This window comes from Phoxinus phoxinus, assembly GCF_949152265.1.
Source record: "Phoxinus phoxinus genome assembly, chromosome: 11".
Taxonomy (NCBI): domain Eukaryota; kingdom Metazoa; phylum Chordata; class Actinopteri; order Cypriniformes; family Leuciscidae; genus Phoxinus; species Phoxinus phoxinus.
The window spans coordinates 28408910-28427366 of NC_136886.1; the positions used below are offsets into that span (position 1 = coordinate 28408910).

The 18457-nt window shown below is 36.5% G+C and overlaps 2 protein-coding genes across 4 annotated transcripts; both read right to left on the reverse strand.

Moving 5' to 3' along the window:
• Positions 1 to 1980: 1980 nt before the first annotated feature.
• Positions 1981 to 11153, reverse strand: senp2 (SUMO specific peptidase 2). 2 transcript variants are annotated; one of them, XM_079629199.1, is made up of 17 exons: positions 10838 to 11153; positions 10271 to 10326; positions 10040 to 10146; positions 9849 to 9927; positions 9563 to 9647; positions 8936 to 9092; positions 8748 to 8854; positions 8581 to 8669; positions 8317 to 8374; positions 8143 to 8221; positions 7327 to 7476; positions 5945 to 6076; positions 5241 to 5447; positions 4917 to 4996; positions 4636 to 4720; positions 3157 to 3252; positions 1981 to 3060 (listed from the first exon to the last, which is right to left on the reverse strand). In XM_079629199.1, the coding sequence occupies exons 1-17, from the start codon at positions 10999 to 11001 to the stop codon at positions 2995 to 2997; spliced, it is 1797 nt and encodes a 598-aa protein (XP_079485325.1). In that variant the 5' UTR covers positions 11002 to 11153; the 3' UTR covers positions 1981 to 2994. The 2 variants fall into 2 exon arrangements, with proteins under 2 accessions (XP_079485325.1, XP_079485324.1); XM_079629198.1 differs by having other exon boundaries at positions 8936 to 9095; positions 10838 to 11145.
• An 882-nt stretch (positions 11154 to 12035) lies between these two features.
• On the reverse strand, positions 12036 to 17243 carry cUnh21orf58 (chromosome Un C21orf58 homolog). Of its 2 annotated transcripts, none has more exons than XM_079628325.1 (8): positions 17109 to 17243; positions 16892 to 16949; positions 14824 to 14897; positions 14463 to 14636; positions 14129 to 14240; positions 12988 to 13124; positions 12704 to 12888; positions 12036 to 12087 (listed from the first exon to the last, which is right to left on the reverse strand). In XM_079628325.1, the coding sequence occupies exons 1-8, from the start codon at positions 17160 to 17162 to the stop codon at positions 12042 to 12044; spliced, it is 840 nt and encodes a 279-aa protein (XP_079484451.1). In that variant the 5' UTR covers positions 17163 to 17243; the 3' UTR covers positions 12036 to 12041. The 2 variants fall into 2 exon arrangements, with proteins under 2 accessions (XP_079484451.1, XP_079484450.1); XM_079628324.1 differs by having other exon boundaries at positions 16880 to 16949.
• Positions 17244 to 18457: the final 1214 nt, after the last annotated feature.

An 18457-nucleotide genomic window follows, 5' to 3' on the forward strand; every position in this document is an offset into this window, starting at 1 on the left:
ACATAAAACAAATTAAGTGTTAGGTACAATGTACTTATTGTGTTCATGTTGCATTGCAAAACACTTTGACTGCTATTGCGGTGGGATACGGGTAAGGTTTTGGACAGGTTTGGTGGTATGGTTAGGTTTAAGGGTGGGTTAAGGTGTAAGGGAAGGGTCAACAGTGTAATTACTGAAATCATTTACAGATGTAATTACATGCAGGTATTTTTAAAATATAAAACAATGTAAAAAGATGTAATAACTGCATTGTATCAAATTATTAATTTAAATGTTAGTACTTACAGATACTTAATATAAAGTGGGATCAATAATTAGTATCTATACTGAGACATTTTGAGTTTCATAATTGTAAAACAGAAAAAAACACATAATACAGTATATTAATAATACAAAGGTGAATAGACTGATCATAGACACAAAACCTGGTGCTAAAATATGTAGCCTATTGTATTGTTTACATATTGTCAGTAACGTTTATTTATATCAGTTTTGAAATGGCGCTTCTTACCCATCCACATACTAATGGGCAAGATAAGAGATACGTTAGGGCAAAAAGCTAGGGCAGATATTAGTTTCCTCACGTAAAGACCATCTGCTGTGTTTTCAAACACACTGGGCCGTCTAAATAATTCAGGCCTATCAATAAATTAGCCTGTAGATCACGTGATGGCAGAGCAGGAAGTGCATCACTGACAGTCGTCTCCTGTGAACATTACACCATCGAACTGTTTCCAGAAAGTGTGTGATGTGAGGGCAAGGATAGTGCAAGGTTACATTTGTGTGCTGTGCTTATTTGACACCTTGTGGCCCTACTGGTTAGAATAGTGTAATAGATGGGGAAAAATGTAGGCCTACCTTAAACTGTTGATTTTATAGCACAGAATGTCAAAAGCACATATTAAAAGACTGCCTCCACAAACTCATGTGCTGCCTGTCCATATCAGTTTACAATAATAATAATTAAAAAAAGATTTACATTTTTAAAGTGAATGTTACACTATTAAATAAATCTAAATGAAAAGTTTGATTTTTAAAATGTTTTTAGAAGTCTTTTCTGCCCACTAAGGATGTATTTATTTGATTAAAAATTCAAGAAAAACTGTAATATTGTCAAACATTATTACAAAATATCGGTTTTCTGTTCATTTATATTTTAAAATGTAATGTATTCTGGTGCTTTCTGAAGCTGAACTTTCAGAATCAATACTCCAGTCACACGATCCTTCAGAAATCAGTCTCCTTTACTGATCTGATCAAGAAACATTTCTTATCAATGTTGAAAACAGCTGCTTACTAATTTTGTGGAAACTGGATAAAAGAGCAGCATTTACTTGAAATAGAAATCTTTTAGTAACAAAATAAATTTAAATTTTGTATGCATCCACGCGGAACAAGAGTGAACAAAATTGACACCTATAAGACAGCATTAGCTCAACATATGCAACTAAATTGCAAATCAAAACATGAACAGTTCTTTCGCTGCATATGGTGCTTTGATAACCAATTAAACCGATAAAACAGTAGCAATTATTAGAAGATATTCTGAATTATGTTGCAGTTGTATCGACTTCGTGACAGGAATTTGACCCTACTTGCTGCATTAGAGTGCGAGACTAAGACAGACGACATGTTTCTTTTTCACTTCTTTATTACTTACAAAAATAAGTACCAACACTCTGCATTAATGACAAAAACAGTTCATATGCAGTGGGGCCTTTCATTTTCTATATTAAAGCTTGCATCAGAACTCACCAACTGCCAATCAAAACACTCTCCATACTCACAAACAATTCCACTTCAGGATATGCACCCAAGCTCAAACTAAATCAGAAGAGCCACATACGAACAAATAAATATAGACCTTTTTTCTTCTTTTACACTTCAAGTCAGAATTAAAGCACTTTTTGATCCTGTATTACTGGATGAGAGAGGAATATTGCAGAAATTAACCACAGAAATGTCCGTTTGGCACAACTCCACTGCTCCACAGTTCCAGTTCAATAAGAATGTCTAATACAGCCATTGGGATTATGAATATAGCATTTAGAATCAGAAAAAATGAGACCAATGCATTCCCCCTCCCCATCATCTAGCTCTGGTTTTTACACGTTAAGCTCTGTTGCCTCCCCACACACACAAAAACAAGCATGTCGGATGCTCCAGCAAGAGGTGTGAAGCCAAAATATTCAACATTTCTATTTTACGGCTTTCAAATATGAGATACACCCGGATCAAGGCACTTGGAGGCCAGGACTGTGTAGGGAGACAAAATAAACAAAACAGATCCACTGAATACTGTTGCTTTCAGTGCAAGTACCATCATCGTCATGCACATTAAACCTTGCTAGTAAGATGCTCTGAGACTAATGGATACGATTGTTGTTTTTTAAACACACAAGTCTTGACATACTAAGCTAACATAACTGAATATCATTCAAACTAAATAAATATATTTATTATTCCTTATTAATCCAAATATAAAGTAAAAAGAGATATGTTAATGCTAAAACATCCCCATGCTAAGAAACTCAGAAAGCTTATTGAGAATAAAGTTCATTTTTAACCCCCCCATCGTAGCTAAACATGGGAACATCAACAGCTACTTCTGTGAGTTGGGAACTGCTCACAGTATAACCAGTAGGGGGCGATAAGACTACATTCTTGGAATGAAACGATTCCAGCCTCACAAAAACAACTGCTGCTAATGAGGCTTCCACCTGCTCAAATCTATTCACACCCCAATCCAGTGTTCTGCTCCTTGAACCATATTTGCGCTTCTAGTGTTTAGATTAATACAGCAGGGGTTGGTTATTTGTGCAAACAAAACTGTCCGAGAACCAGCAATCCACTGTCTGTTAAAAGAATTGGGTGGAATTTTGCAACAGGCCAATATGAAGCCAAACGTCTCTAGAAAAGAGCAGGAGGGACAGACATATAATGGTCCTGTGCTTTGGTCAATCTGATTCGGTCAGTACGACGTTCCCAACACTCCTACTGCAGCAGCTTTTGGTTGAGGATCTCCCAGATCATAACTTTCCTGAAATACGGCATATGATTCTAGAGAGAGAGAAAGGATAAATAGTAAATCTAATTCTGCAATAATTAATTATACATATGTATATGCAAGTAACTGTGGGTGTAAAGAAGCAGTACCTGTCTGAATGTGAGGTTGCGTCCTCTGGAGATATAGTCAGCATATTTGCATACGAACACACCACAATCACTACCATTCTTCTGCTGAGGGATCTCCTACAAACAATAATTAGAACTGAGCTTATAGTGCAAGTTTTATTCCTGACTCAGAATGAAACACTTCTACAGCTGTCAAATTAAACTTCTGAACTTTGAATATGGGTTGCATTTAAGTGCAAAAACAGTGCTTGGCAAACACATAACACCGAATGCAGAATTGTTGTCTGCTAACAATAACTCAGTGCTGTTTAAATTGAATTGTTGCACCCTCTTGTGGACTGATGTGATAACATTGATTAAAAATATGATCACTGAGGTCTTGTTACTTTTACCCTGAAATAATATTAAATTCATTTTGAATTTTGGTTAATATTCAAGTAAAAGCTCATTCTCAGTCTTAAGCCTTTTTTATGCTTCTGCGTCAACTCCACGCCGTAGCTACGCCGTTACTCCTACGGCGTCGTGGCCGTTTTATGGTTCTGCGTCGGGTTGTGTTGCATCGCGGTGCATTTCACCGCGAGAACGCTAGGGGGGCGGTATCACAGCCCGTATAGTCTGCGTCGCCTCGACGCGTAGTTACAATTTTTTGGAGGTGCACGTCGAGCTACGGCGGAGGGGGCGGAGAGGGGTTCGCGTTGACGCAGAAGGGTTTGCGGGGGTACGCCGTCGATTCGACGCAGAAGCATAAAAAGGTCTTTAGGGTGTGTTCAAACTTGTAGTTTGGTTCTCTTGGCCCAGACCAAAAAAGAAAATAATATATTTAGTCCTGGTTCGCTTAGTGTTAACACTGCCATTTTTAAGACCGAACCTAAAGATTTTTTTTTTTTAAAAGAAGGCTTTTATGACTTGAATTTTGCGACGGAACTTACTGAACATCCAAACCAATGCTGAGTGCTGACCTAAACGCGCTTGTCGTATGTGCAACATTTTGCGTACCTACATATGATGCCATTTTTACCAGCTGAGAATTCACAAAGAGCTAATACAATGTGTAAAGAAGTCAAAACAGCACCAGGAATTCTTCCATTTTACACAAATGAAGATCTGCTGCAAGGAGACGGCGTTTCTAATGGCTTTACTGAACGGCAACGTATTTCCTGCCATGAAGAGCCAATGTTTGAGCATTCTGTCCTTTTTAGGGTCGCATCTTGTGACATCACACCCTGTTTTTGGTTTGTTTAGATGTCGTTGGTCCGTTCATATATCAGTCGAACCGCACCAGTTAGCTTGGAAGAGGACTGAGACTCACCTTTTCAGGGGTCTCAGTCTGCAAGTTTGGTGCGCACCAGGTTTTAAACAGCAGTGTCCACACTTTTTCAAAGGAACTGCACTAACAGAGCAATTGCACCAGTTAATTTTAATCGAACCAAACTTGTCAAGTGTGAACACACCCTTACAATCTTCTTATAAGATTTAATGTAATTATACAAAACTGCTTACAGAAGGTCGTAAACTGCTCAAGGTCCACTTTGACATGTCCAAATCTTTTCCCTTTTTCACCTTGAACTCTTCTTTCAGATAAAGCCTAATAGACAGATGCAGTCATTAGGTTAATATAAATGTGTACAGTCGCCTGTGAAAAACAAACTATGAGCACAAACTAACACGAATACATTTAACCTCATCAGCACAATTACACAAACTCCTCATTTTAGCTGCAAAAATGTTTGTCTTAAAAATATAAGCAGTGAAGTATAATGCTCCACAACATTATCACTTACAGAATCAGGTTGCAGATGTCATCATGCCGTTGACCCATGGAGTCGTAAGATAGTACAGACTTTGATTTGAAGTCAACAACCTGCCGTGGAAAAAGGAGGAAACATATTACACACAAATCTAAACGTCATCACTCAGACACAAATTAAATAAAAGCTAATAAAATATTCAAATCAACCAGCCAATCAACAGTCCTGTAAAACTATTCATCAGGCACCAAACAGTGAAAGCTTGTGTGTCCTTTTCATTGTGCCGCAACAGACTGCTACTGTTAATATAAGGGTTTCTAATGTTCGAACCCATGATACTTATGGTTAAATACTCACAGCAAGGGACCAGTGAACACCCAGGTGAAGAGGGACCAGAATGATGTCATACAGGAAGAGGTCTACAGCCTTAGTCCAGCGTCGTACTGAAGCGTGTCCACCGCCATGCAACTTGGGAAAGAGGAAAGTACTGAAAGAGTAGACCTTCCTGCCTCCTACTTCCTGCTCACTGCGGGACATCACGAGATTCATGTAGAAGTTGATCACCTGAGAGCGACAGGGTTACATGTTTAATCAAAGGTAATGTTTCAGATTTCAGGTAAACTTTCAGATTATGTGTATCAATTAGACAGGTCAGGTCTGACCTGCATTTTGATTTATGAGTATGACAGACAAAAATCCTGGAAACAACAATTATTTTCATGTTATGGCCAATAACCGATAAGTGGCTGAATAAATTCTATACTATTTTATACTAAATGAAAAATAAAACACTAAAAATGCTAACAAATACATTTAAAATGTAAGAATACTGATTCTAAAATTTGCTAAAGATTACATTTAACAAATTAATTTAGTACAGTTTAATCAATTTACTACTGTTTTCAAAGATTAAGTTTTGGCGAAACATTAGATGATGGCAAAAGTATTGTAAAAATAGAGGGGGAAAAAAAGAGAACTAAATATCCATTATTAGCTGACAACCGTCATGTTACCAATATACAGTGCACTCCTAATAAAAGTCACTATTGAAATGACACTACCTCATCGTTGAGCCAGCTGGCTTCTTGCAGGGTTGCCAGATCCCTCTGTGTGATACGCAGTTTGAAAGCACTGCACAGAACCAGGTTTGGATCACTTTGAGCAAGAGCAGCACTCACTTCCTGCTGCATCTCCTGTTACATGATACACACACAAAAATGATACTCAAATAAGGAGGAAAGGAACCAATGTGACAGTGAAACTTACATGCACATCATTGTTCAGTTAAGGTCTATTTTCTGATAAAGCCTATATTTCGGAAAATAAAGGGTTCATATATTGGAATATCCCCGTTTACATGGCTCTCAAAGCTAACCAAGCAAAGAAGTCATGCTTTTTCTTCCCCCAAAATTCTCTTATTGGAGATGTTCGCTTTTGTAATTTATTGTCAGCAATTTATCGCACATTATTGAAATGAGACCAGATTTTTTTTTTTATTAAGTTCACCCAAAATTGAAATTTCTATCATTAATTGAAGCAACCAGAATACGTTTTATTTTGGGCGAAAAACAAACAAAACAAAAATGCTCAATGCTGTTTACGTGAGCACCATGATACATATGCGTGTGACGCTGACGCAGGAACCAGCCAATACTGAGCCGGCTTTCTGACATATAGAACCCAGAAGCCCTGCACTGTGTGAACAGCATCAGAGACTGACAGGGAAGAGAAGAAATTGTTGAATAAAGCCATTTTTTTTTTCTTTACACACAAAAAGTATTCTTGTTGCTTCCACTGTACCACTGTAGTCACATGGATTATTTTGATGATGTTTTTACTAACATTCTGGGCCTTGAAAGTGGTAATAACATTGCAGTCTATCAGGGGTCAGAAAGCTCTCGGATTTCATCAAAAATATATATTTTTTGTTCTGAAGACGAACAAATGTCTTATGGGTTTGGAACTACATGAAGGTGAGTAATTAATGACAGAAATGTCTTTTTTGGGTGATCTTACCAATTAATTGCAATTAACTGCAAATTTTAAGTTAAAAGTCATGACACTGCTACTTTCACTCATATGTAAACTGATTAATGGCAATTTATTTTAAAGGCTTGATTTAAATAAATATCAAATATATACATAAATATTCTATTTACTATCATAAATAGCACCCAAAATTACTTTTGCTTGTACATGTACAGATTAAAAATAATTATTCTGTTACAATGAATACTTTAGAATTTTTGGAAACTAGAATTTATAGCAGGTTAACACATTTGTGAGACATTATTAATAAGAATTTCACCAAATTCTAATTAGCACAGAAATATTTGTACGCATATCACAATATTTCTTGAACACTGTTAATTTTTTTTATCAACAATCACACAGAGGGGTATAACAAGATTTATAAAGGGCAGAATTGTTTTAAGAAACTAACCTTGGTCAGTCTGGGAAACTCCTCCTCACTGCGCCTTACTGTATCTGTAATCAGTTCAGATCTGGATGGTAGCAAGGGTCCTGCAGCGGTGTCTTTCTCCTTAAGATTCAACCTGGCTTCAACCTCAGCTGAAAGATCCACATCTACAGGCTAGAGAGAGGGTGAGGAAAACAGAACTACACTTATGAAACGGACTATACGACGACATTAATAACCACATTGCTTTGAAATGTGATCAAATTACCACGGTTTTCAAAAAACATTAAAAAAAAAAATTATTAACATCATAAATCTCCAAATTTCATTTGTAGACAGACCACTTGCACGACATGAGCAAGACACTGAAATCCTTTATTTTCCAATCAATACTTTTTTTATTTAATATTGAAAGCAGAAAAAAAAAACAGCACCAAGAATTCAGCTTGATTTTTTGTTTTTACATTCAGGGGTAGAAATTGTATAAACAGCTTGAATATTCAATCTCTACATGTGGGCTGGAATGAAACACCCCTTTTTGCTGATTGGTCAACCAAACATCAACAGAATCATAATCATCTGCTGCTTTAAGAATCCGTACAACTGTAGCAGTGGATGACTATTTTTCTGTTGTGTGGAACTGAGGAACAACTGATGACTGCATGGTTGACCAATCAGCAGAAAGGGGCGTTTCATTCCTGTCCACATGCAGAGATTGAATATTCAACCCGTTTATTCATTTTCTACTTTTGAAAAAAAAAAAAGCACCATTTTCTATTTTTCTTGCTTTTAATATTAAATCAAAAACCAAATAATCGGAAGATACACGGATGCACTTACGATTTTTCTTGCAGTTTGATTATCCAAGGCTCGTTGCTTGACATCACTTCCTGGTGTGCTTCGATTAACATCTATTGTTCTATAGCAGATTTAAGAATGAAAGAAATTTGAATAAATAAATGTAGACATGCATTTATTAATCAATAATGTTTATGCAACATGTTAAAGTGTTACCTGTCTTTAGTCTGCATCAGTGATACTGGCTCCCGCCACATAGACATGTTAGGGAGGGCTGAAGGCAAACAGAATATTTTATTTGATTGTAAATATATATATATAATGGAATATCTTCATTAAAGGGTTAAAACAGTTTTAACCCAGAGTTAGAGGAAAACAGCACAGAAGAAAAGCGGTTTATTAGGGTAACGTTATCATCAACACTTGGGATGGGGCTGATACTGCTGGGTGTATAATATATTAGATCTTAATTAAGCTCACCTCTTACTGGAGCAGGTCTGCTCACGTCAGTAGTGCGATTGAGGGATGCGTGTCCATTAACCTTGTGTCCATCAAGAGGAAATTTTGAGCTAAAAGATTTTAATAAACATAGCGTTAATATTCTCCAGGAAAACTACAATGATTTCAAAAGTGTTCTAAGGACTTACATTGGAGGCTTCATCCGTCCAAATGGTAATGGTTTGCTCTTTGAGTATTTCTCCGAAGCCATCTCTACTAGCTTCCTGTAATGCTCTCGATCGCTCTCTCTCAATGCCTACTCGAAACAGAAATGCTCAGGAAATCAAAGACATCGATGCACCAAGCTTCCCAGTACATCAAGATTGAGTTCTCCTACCTCCTCCACGGTCAGGCAAGGTTTGTGTGTGCGGCTCGGGTGCTCCATCTCAGGCGGTCTTGTGCTCAGCCCGTGGGTGGTGCAAGACGGCACCAGCTTCAGGGATCTGCGCATCTCCCTGCCTCTGTCCTGGCTTCCCTTGAACAGCATTGCTCCACTGCTCAAGGAGATAAATACATTACAGACTGTTACAGAACATCTAAAGGACAAATCATTTTAGTATCATCAACCTTCTAGAATATGGTTTACAGTTACAAAGCAGAAGTATGTATCTCAAGCCTTGTTTGATACTTCTGTTAGCACATGGTAGGTAAGGTTCATCTTTCATAAATGCTTCTTATTGTTTCCATAATGCATGTTTATTGTTTGGCTGAATTGCACTCATATTCTGTACATCATTGGATGGAATATTTAGAAAATAAAATGATCATATGTGTCTCTTTATGAATAGAAGTTTTCAATCTCCCCTTTAATCATGTAAAAATGATAAACCATTACAACTGGATATTAATTTCATCATGGAAGATAATCATTAAAACGTTGGCTGATGATATAAACTAAATTTGAGAAGACTTAAAAAAGATTAAAATTGAGAAACACTTCAAAAATGGACTAAATGATACTTACTCAGGTTTACGTAAAGCCTGGACATTGTGGTGGACATTGGTTGCTGTCCTTTCTTTATTTTTAAGTCCCATTTCAATCTGTTGATCTAAATAGAGATTTAAATCATTACAAAACTTACAGACTGTACGCACGTATGAAATACGCTTTATGTGCTACCGTTTAAATGTTTAGGGACAGTATGATTTTATTAATTAATTTTATAGAAACGGTGATACATTTTTTCAGGATGCTGCTTTGTATAGAAAATTTCACAGATCACAGTGACATGCTGGTAGGTCACACTCACCCATTCCGTCAATCTCAATCCATGAACTCAGGCTGTTGCTGTATATGTCATCAATACCCGTAAAGGCAACCCTGCCAACCTGAGCCACCAACAAGCACAAGAAACAAGACAATGTGCAGAATTCATGAAACCAAGGCTGTACAAACAATGCATGTTTTTGCAAGTGCTAAGTGGTGATTATACAAACATACCTGCGTAAAGCCTTTCTGCTTTTCATGTTCGTCCTTCCTGCGGTGTCTCGAACGGAACAGCCCAGCAATCCCTGCAAAAGTCTTCTTGACAACCCTAATGATCACATCTGTTGACAGAGACAATTATATATTTGAGGGGGAAAAAATCTTGGTAGTAGGTAAGTGAGAAATGTTCAGTTAAGTTGTATTAGGCACTGTTGTTTACATGGAAGATATGCTCTAAATATTTACCATGTCTTGCTCTTTTGACCTCTGGATATTCTGCCACACCATCAGCAGAGTACACACTGAAACCCAGAAGAACACTTCAAGTCAGTGCATCAGACGGATTAAGACGAAAACACATTAAAATAATATCGAGCACTAAAAATCACTCCGCCTCAGAACCACTAGCAAACATACAATATTACTTTGGCCTTGGTAAAGAACATTCAATTGTATTCATATAACGTTAGATCACCAAAATAAAAACTAACATAAAGACAAAATAAAAATCACCACCACGGTTCATTTAATGACAACCAACCCTGTAGTAATACCAATTAAGTTACGTCAAACAGTCCATAAATGAAGTTGTTTGCTGTGAATAGATTGTCTATTGATGAATTGTTTACATTGGACTGATTCCTGCCCCTAAAGACAAATGCTAATACTACAACACTGCCTATTGTTCATGTAAATGAACAAGACACAAACTGACACAGCCAAAACAAAGCAAGCAAACTGCGTGTTAACAAAAATAGAAAACAAAACAAATTCGTTTCATTCAGAAATGAGGAATACAGAGTAATCCTACACCTTTGATAGTTGCGTTTGGCGGGCCTGCTGTTCTCCTGCCGCTGGGTGTCTGTGCCCTCGGCTCTTGCTACACCGTTACCGTGCTGACTAGGCCAGGCTGCGGATTTCTCACCAGAAAAGGGCACGAACAGCGACGATAATCCGTCAACTATCCATTCATACATCACAAACCACCACGATGAATAAGACTCTGTCTCGTTTGTTAGTGCCAGGTCTCTATTCTAAAGATTTTGGAGCCAAGAAACGGATCCACTGGTGTTTCAATAGCCATCCGTAGCAGTTGCGTTACGCTCACTGCGTCACTGATTTGTCAACTGCGGGGCCCTCCCACTATCCACTGAGATTGACGTTCCAGAACAAACGAAACGATGTTTTATTAAAAACAGCACACAATTTATTTACTCGCCTTTTTATCCGTATATTCCGTGAATGTTTGATTAAATAACTGATAAGCGATTAGCTGTACTGCTAAACATTTGGCGGGACAAGGAATGTAACCAATCAGATACGACACTGAGCATCACATGTCTCAAAGCGGAAGAAAAATATCGAGTGGATGTGCTTTTACCTTTTGAATGTTCTTTCTCTAACCCTTTTACAGCAGAGAAGGCATGTGTAGTATTTTAAACAGCATCATTGCTTCACATGACACCCTCAGTTAGACAGATTTATGGGGTTAATCTTTAGTGTGTTGCGCAAGCACACTGTACTGCCTGTATGACAAGTAGCCTAACCCTAGTATGACTACGCTGCAAAGACAGGAACTGTACTTTTTAAAAGTGTGTTGTATGGCAGAACAGCCATGACAACTAGGCCTACATACCAGTGATGTAAACATTTTTATTAAAACGAGTAACACAATTGAAGCTCTTTTAAAATATCACTAATAATGTTTAATAAATCCATCAATTATTATAACAAAATTAAAATCACAATAAATCCCTAGGAAAAACAAAATGCCAGCTGTATTGAATATTATATATATATATATATATATATATATATATATATATATATATATATATATATATATATATATAAACATGTAATCTGTCTCTGACGAGGCAGGATCCATCTGCAATTTTCCTGGAAAAAGGACAGACGAAATAAGATATTAAACTGTCTTCTAATATCTTAGAAAAAATATATAAATTATAATATAATAATATTAATAAAGAGAAAGGGGTATTCATTTATGTTTACCTCAGAGACCAAGTGGAGTCCTGGAGTTCACTGCATCAATTCCCATTCTTCAAAGCAAGACAAGTTAACATGAGTAGCTATTTTAGCCCTATATTTATATTCACAACAACTGACAAGTGAATGTTTTAAACCAAAAGTACCACAAAACACCCATAAACCAACAATGAGGGAGGCTAATTTTAAAATGATGTAGTGATTTTTATGTTTTTGACTAAATTATTTGTACTATACACCCAGTATGTGAAACATGTCACTGTAAGACCCCCATATATGTATGAAAAACATGTAAACAACACCAGGTTTTGTAAATTATAAAGTTAAGGTTGAGTTAAGGTCCTGCAGGGGCCCGTTGCATAGTCACTATATGTTAAGACTGAGTCTTAGTCTGACCAACTAGCAGTTAGCCAAGGAGAAGTATTTTTTTTTCCTGATTCAAATTAGACCGATATAGTTTTATGTAACTGACTTTACTAACGATATGACCAGTCTTAAAGAAAAAAAATGAGATGACACTTATAAGACTAGTCTAAGCAGTTAATGAAACCGGCCAACCAGCTTAAAAAGTATAGAGACAAAACTTACAAGCAACTGTTCGAATTTCTGACCAATTTTTACATTTATTTTATTATTATTTATTGATATTGTTACACTGTTGACTCTTACGAGTTTAAAGGAGGCAGAGTTACAGGACCAATCACATGCTGCATTGTTGGCTGATAAGTCCCGCCTTGTCCTGCTGACATCATAGAGGGCCAAACAGCGTAGCCAATTGGAGGGAGAGGTGGTCCATGGGAGCCATAGTGATGATGATGATGGACATCCCCTCCTCTTGCTGTTGAATGAAGTTCCTGAACAACATCAAATTAGCATTGTAACTTAATACTACATTGTGAAATGAACACATATCAACTTTATGTATGTTGAACACAACATTCCCTGATGGTTACCTGCCCTGAATGTGAGGCTGTGTGATGTGTGTTTCCTCCTGGCGACACGGCCATTGGTGGAAGAGCCTTCAGCATCATATTGTGCATGATGATCTGGTGCATCTGAGCATTCTGCATGAGCATCAACTCCACCATATCTGTTGCCATGAGAATAATGAAGTGAAGAACTCTTGGCCTATAGCTTAAATCTTGAACTGTTGTTTAAACTCCATTTGTTTCTTTAGATACAGACTATTGATGTTTCAGGCATGCAACTTAAAACACTACTTTTTTATTCTTTTTAAAGAACTTCTGTTCACCAAGACTGCATTTATTTCATAACAAGTCAAAAGCAGTATTGTGCAATATTATTACAATTTAAAATAACTGTTTTTAAATATAGTGTCATTTTTCTTCTTCTGTATTGGCAAACTCATTTTCAGCGGACATTACTCCAGCTTTCAGTCGCATTAAATAATTTAGAAATCATTGAGATATGCTGTGTTTGTGCAAGACACATTTCTTATTATTAGTTGAAAATGCTTGTGCTGCAAGTATTGAAAGTATGGAAGAGCTTTCTTCAGGGTTCTTTGATGAACAGAAAGTTTGAAGAAAAGCATTTATTTGAAATAGAAATCTTTTATAACATTATAAATTGTCTTTACTGTCACATTTGACCAATTTAATGTGTCCTTGCTAAATAAAACTATCAATTTCTTTGAAAAAAATCTGACCCCAAATTTTTGTATTTGTTATATAATCTGACACACAATTAATTTTCTGTCTTATAAGTTCATAAAAAATATACAAAAGCTGTCTCTAGTGCGTTACCCTTTCAAAAGGTACACCTTTGTCCCTAAATAGTGCATATTAGTACCTCAATGGAAATATTTTAGAACCTTTTTAAAGGGTATGTATGTCCCACAGACAGCTTGTACCATTTTGTGTAAGCGTGTGAGAATGTGTAAGCAAGTTTAAATATCCTACAGTCACTATTACTTACTATTACTTAGTTATTTACTTTTTGGCTTAGTACATTTACATTTATAAATTTAGCAGACGCTTTTATCCAAAGCATCACTGTTGTTATAGTATACAATGCTACAAGGTTTAGTAAACGATAAAGTTGTTTTTTTCTGTATTTGATGATCTGTATATGTACCTTCTTTAATACTTCCTGATCTGTAAGGAAAGGTTTGTGGGGGAGGGATTTGTGCTATGAGAGGTTGTTGCTGTGGTAACTGCTGGATAATGGTGGCTGGCTGTTGAGGAACCTTGTGGAAGGAGAAATAAAAGTTATTAGAGGAGGGCCAGCAATATATCATTGTTAGACACATATACACAAATAGTTTATATGTACTTGTATATTTTAGAACAGCTATAAAGGTATTTAAATGAACTGGAATAGTAAATGTAGATATTCTGTGCAGGATCGGGCCAGTATTAGGTGCTTGAAAGAGAATATAGTAGCTGGAGGAAAATAAAACTTAACATACAGTGTGTTGAATGATTCGAGGGGGCTGAGGGACTAGAGGAGGGAGGGGAGCAGGTGGTGCACTTTGGTGGACATGGATGGGAGGCACAGGCCCTAGAAGAGGTTCGTAATGATATTGCCTATGAGATCCACCCCATGTGTGTGGCCTTCCCAGATCCTCCATCATATGCTGTTCCTGTTACATACAACAAACATACCCAAATTAACCAAACAAAACCTAAATCAGGTTAAGCTCCACCCATTAGGTCCACACTACTTAAAAATTGTCTGTGTTTTTTTAATCATCTTGATAAGTTTAACAGAAACTCTTCTTATAGTGTGAAGAAAAACCATTTTAGGATATTTTCTGTGAAACACTATACCCTCAGTCTCTGTAGGAGGTTTCTCTTCCGTCTCAGAGCGCTGTGTAATGCATCTGCCTGACCATCATAACTTCCTGCGGCATGAAAAAACAAGGAATTATTCATATGTGTTGTATTCTGTATTTCCAACATCCTCATCTGCTTTAGTTTTTATTCCTTTAGGTTTTATTTAAGCTTAGACTTAGGCTTAAACTACCGAGATAATTACTACAAAATAGCCATTCTGTCTAGCATATGGCTGGGCGATATGGCCAAAAATATTATATTTTTTTCCATCATACGATAGGGTATCTATATTTATCACCATTAATGGGGGAGGAAATGCTTTCCACACATTTGTTAGACCTTGAGAATGAAGGTAAACAAGTAAACTTGTGGTTACACTTTATTTTACAGTGTGCTTGTTACATTATATGTACTTAGTAATAGTAATAACATAGTAATAACAGTAAATTATGCATAATTACATGCAACTAACCCTCAACCAAACCCTAATCCTACCCTAACCCAGTAAGTACGTTGTTAATTATTATTACTCAGTACTTAAATATATAATTACACTGTAACAACGACACCTTAAAATAAAGTGTTACGAAACTTGTTTGTTCACAATTAAACTCAGAGTAGCTACCTTTTAATTTAGGGAATCATGAAATAAATTTGATCTTTCCCTAAATTCTGTATTTTTTATTATTTTTTGGCGGGTGATTTTGTGGGATTCAATACAAATTGATATAGCTAAACTTTAACAATTTAATCAAGCTTTGAAAATGTAATCAAATGAAAATATGACAATTAATTATTTTTCATATTTATTTTTGTCAAATAAGATGCTGCACAACAGAACCGTATAAATTTAAAACATGGATGAAAAATATATTGGGTGTATGAAGTTTCTTATAAATAATAATATTATTACTTTGAGAACTTAAGTATTTTTTTTTGTATACAGTAGTTATATATTTCTGTCATATTTTTTTAAAGTTAAACAGAACATTTATTTTGACGGGTTGTCGTTACTATCACGTCAGTTTTAATTTCAGTTTCAGTGTATATTTGTCGGTTGTTTTTCTCAAATGAGGCAGGAAAAAGTTTGCGAAGTGTCTTTCAAAGCAGCTGTGGAGATAAAGTTTATATGTTTATGTCCTCATATTGAGACGGCAGACGTTAAAAATACCGTGAGCGTCGCATGTGTGTGAGTTTGTGTATCAAACGAATTAAACCCCGCCGTTCACACAGTGAGACGCAAAAATCACTGACTGGTTGTTGTCGCGTGTGTTTCTGCTGTGTGACAGTGACAGGCTGGTAGATTAATCCATATCGGGTAAAAATGTCCCGAGCTTGTCATCGTTATCGTGTAAATTTTACCGCGATCTCGATATGATATTGTTACGATATCGCCCAGCCCAACTCAGTAGCACCTCACTGCATTACATGAGATCCAGGGGGTGGAGTTGGATCCAGATCTAAGGGGTGGAGATTGGTAGGTTTAGGGGTGGGTTTAGGGATCAGGGGGTGAAGATGGGTAGGTTTAGGGGTGGGTTTAGGGATCAGGGGGTGGAGATTGGTAGGTTTAGGGGTGGGTTTAGGGATCAGGGGGTGGAGATTGGTAGGTTTAGGGGTGGGTTTAGGGATCAGGGGGTGGAGATTGGTAGGTTTAGGGGTGGGTTTAGGGATCAGGGGGTGGAGATTGGTAGGTTTAGGGGTGGGTTTAGGGATCAGGGGGTGGAGATTGGTAGGTTTAGGGGTGGGTTTAGGGATCAGGGGGTGGAGATTGGTAGGTTTAGGGGTGGGTTTAGGGATCAGGGGGTGGAGATTGGTAGGTTTAGGGGTGGGTTTAGGGATCAGGGGGTGGAGATTGGTAGGTTTAGGTATATGTAAGGTGGGAGGAGTCAGATCTGGATCCAACTGGCAACTTTTTCCCCTATGGTCAGTTAGTAAGTGAGACAAAGCATTTTTCAATCATGAAATATAGTACCCAAATTATTCTAAAAATTCTAAAAACACAATAATGCAGTTGCAGTACACACAAAAAAATCACTCTTATCTGTGTAACTGTTAACGTTACTTGTGGAAAGGGCTGAACCCTCTCGTTCAATGTTGTCATTTCTCTCATTCTCCAGTCTCTAAAGAGGAACAAACAGATTATATAACTTAATAATGAAGCATCATAGTCTCTTCATAGACTATTTTAGCCTCATTATAGAAAGTTATCAACAACAAAGAAAGAAAACCATGTCAGTATGTAACTTATACAGATACATTTATCACATAATCAAACCTACCTTTTCCAGCATTTTTAATCTCAACCTTGTTATTTGGTCAACCAAATCTGCCATTTTAAAATCACCTTTTAGCTAAGTTTATTTAGTGTCCATGCTTGCTGCTGTAGAAAGATGTCCGTTGTCAAAAACATTTCTGCTCTTTGCCAACCCTCACGTTGCTAAGTTACAGACCGAGGCTCTTGTTTACGCCAGAGCCATGAGCCAGGCTCTGGTTTACGCTATGGTAGACCAATCTTAGACTGCTCTAAATTAAATAATTAAATAAATAAGTAAATGTAAAATATTACAATAGACAAACTATTTCAATGTGCACTTAACCCTAGAATGCATAATCAAACAAAACCTACATAAATGCATAAAGGGGGGGTCAAAATAACCCATTTTGAAATTAATAATATAAAATATGTGTCCTATTAATAATTGATGATACAAAAAACTTGTTTATTTGTCCACTTTCCTTGTAGCTATATGCATTACAAAATATTAAATGTATTCTTTTTAAAATGCAATTGTATTTTTTCTAAAACTCTAAACTAATTTAGATCTACTGTAAAGTATATTCTAATCTAGTCTGATCCTTCACTCCCCACATTTTTCACAGACCATGAAAATTATCTTTTCAGACAGAGGCAGATTTTTTTTTTCCACATAAGATTCACACACACCTTTCAAAACATAACATTAGGGCAGAGTCTTCCTTTGTTGGGCATTTACAAATTGAAGTTAGTTAAGTTATTTATACATTTAAAATACGTTTTTTTATAGTCTTTAAGACGACATTATCAATATATCATAATTAATAAAGATAATACATATAATAAAAAATTGGGGGGGGGGGGAGTTAACATTTTTTCATACTAACTTTATATTCAAAATAAAAGGTAATGATGACATTTGTTCTCTTTTTTATTAGTCCATATTTATAATATTATATTATCAAAAGTGTATTTAATTGGTCTAGCATTTATAATTTATGAGACTAGGCCTTATATTTTCGAGATGATATAAGGTGAAAAAAAAACAAAAAACTTTTGTTATGTCGTTTCCGAATTCAGCCTTTGTTACCTACTGGTTGATCTTATTTACCCGGGCTTTTACCCGCGCCTCTCATTTGTCAATCACAACCACTCATACTATCGGAAACGAGAGTACAACAGTACAACAACAAATTCACAACCCACGGGGGATGTCGTTTCTCTCTATCATGCTCCGCGATAGGCTCTAGAAGTTGTCAATCAAGGGGTCATGCTTGCAAACGCTTTTTAATTGGCCAATCGGGCCCAATGCGTTTAAAGGAGGGCGTTTTAAAAAGAGCAGGTGAATTTCTGCAACAAGAAATGTCATTGGCT

Excerpts from the sequence above, each read along its gene's own strand:
- senp2 (XM_079629198.1), bottom strand. The coding sequence starts at position 11,001 with ATGTATGAATGGATAGTTGACGGATTATCGTCGCTGTTCGTGCCCTTT. Across the intron at positions 8,855-8,935 it reads CTTGCCTGACCGTGGAGGAG|GCATTGAGAGAGAGCGATCG; the intron begins GTAGGAGAACTC and ends TGTTTCGAGTAG. Across the intron at positions 4,721-4,916 it reads GACATCTGCAACCTGATTCT|GCTTTATCTGAAAGAAGAGT; the intron begins GTAAGTGATAAT and ends TCTGTCTATTAG.
- cUnh21orf58 (XM_079628324.1), bottom strand. The coding sequence starts at position 17,162 with ATGGCAGATTTGGTTGACCAAATAACAAGGTTGAGATTAAAAATGCTG. Across the intron at positions 16,950-17,108 it reads GATTAAAAATGCTGGAAAAG|AGACTGGAGAATGAGAGAAA; the intron begins GTAGGTTTGATT and ends GTTCCTCTTTAG. Across the intron at positions 13,125-14,128 it reads ATCAGGAAGTATTAAAGAAG|ATATGGTGGAGTTGATGCTC; the intron begins GTACATATACAG and ends TCATGGCAACAG.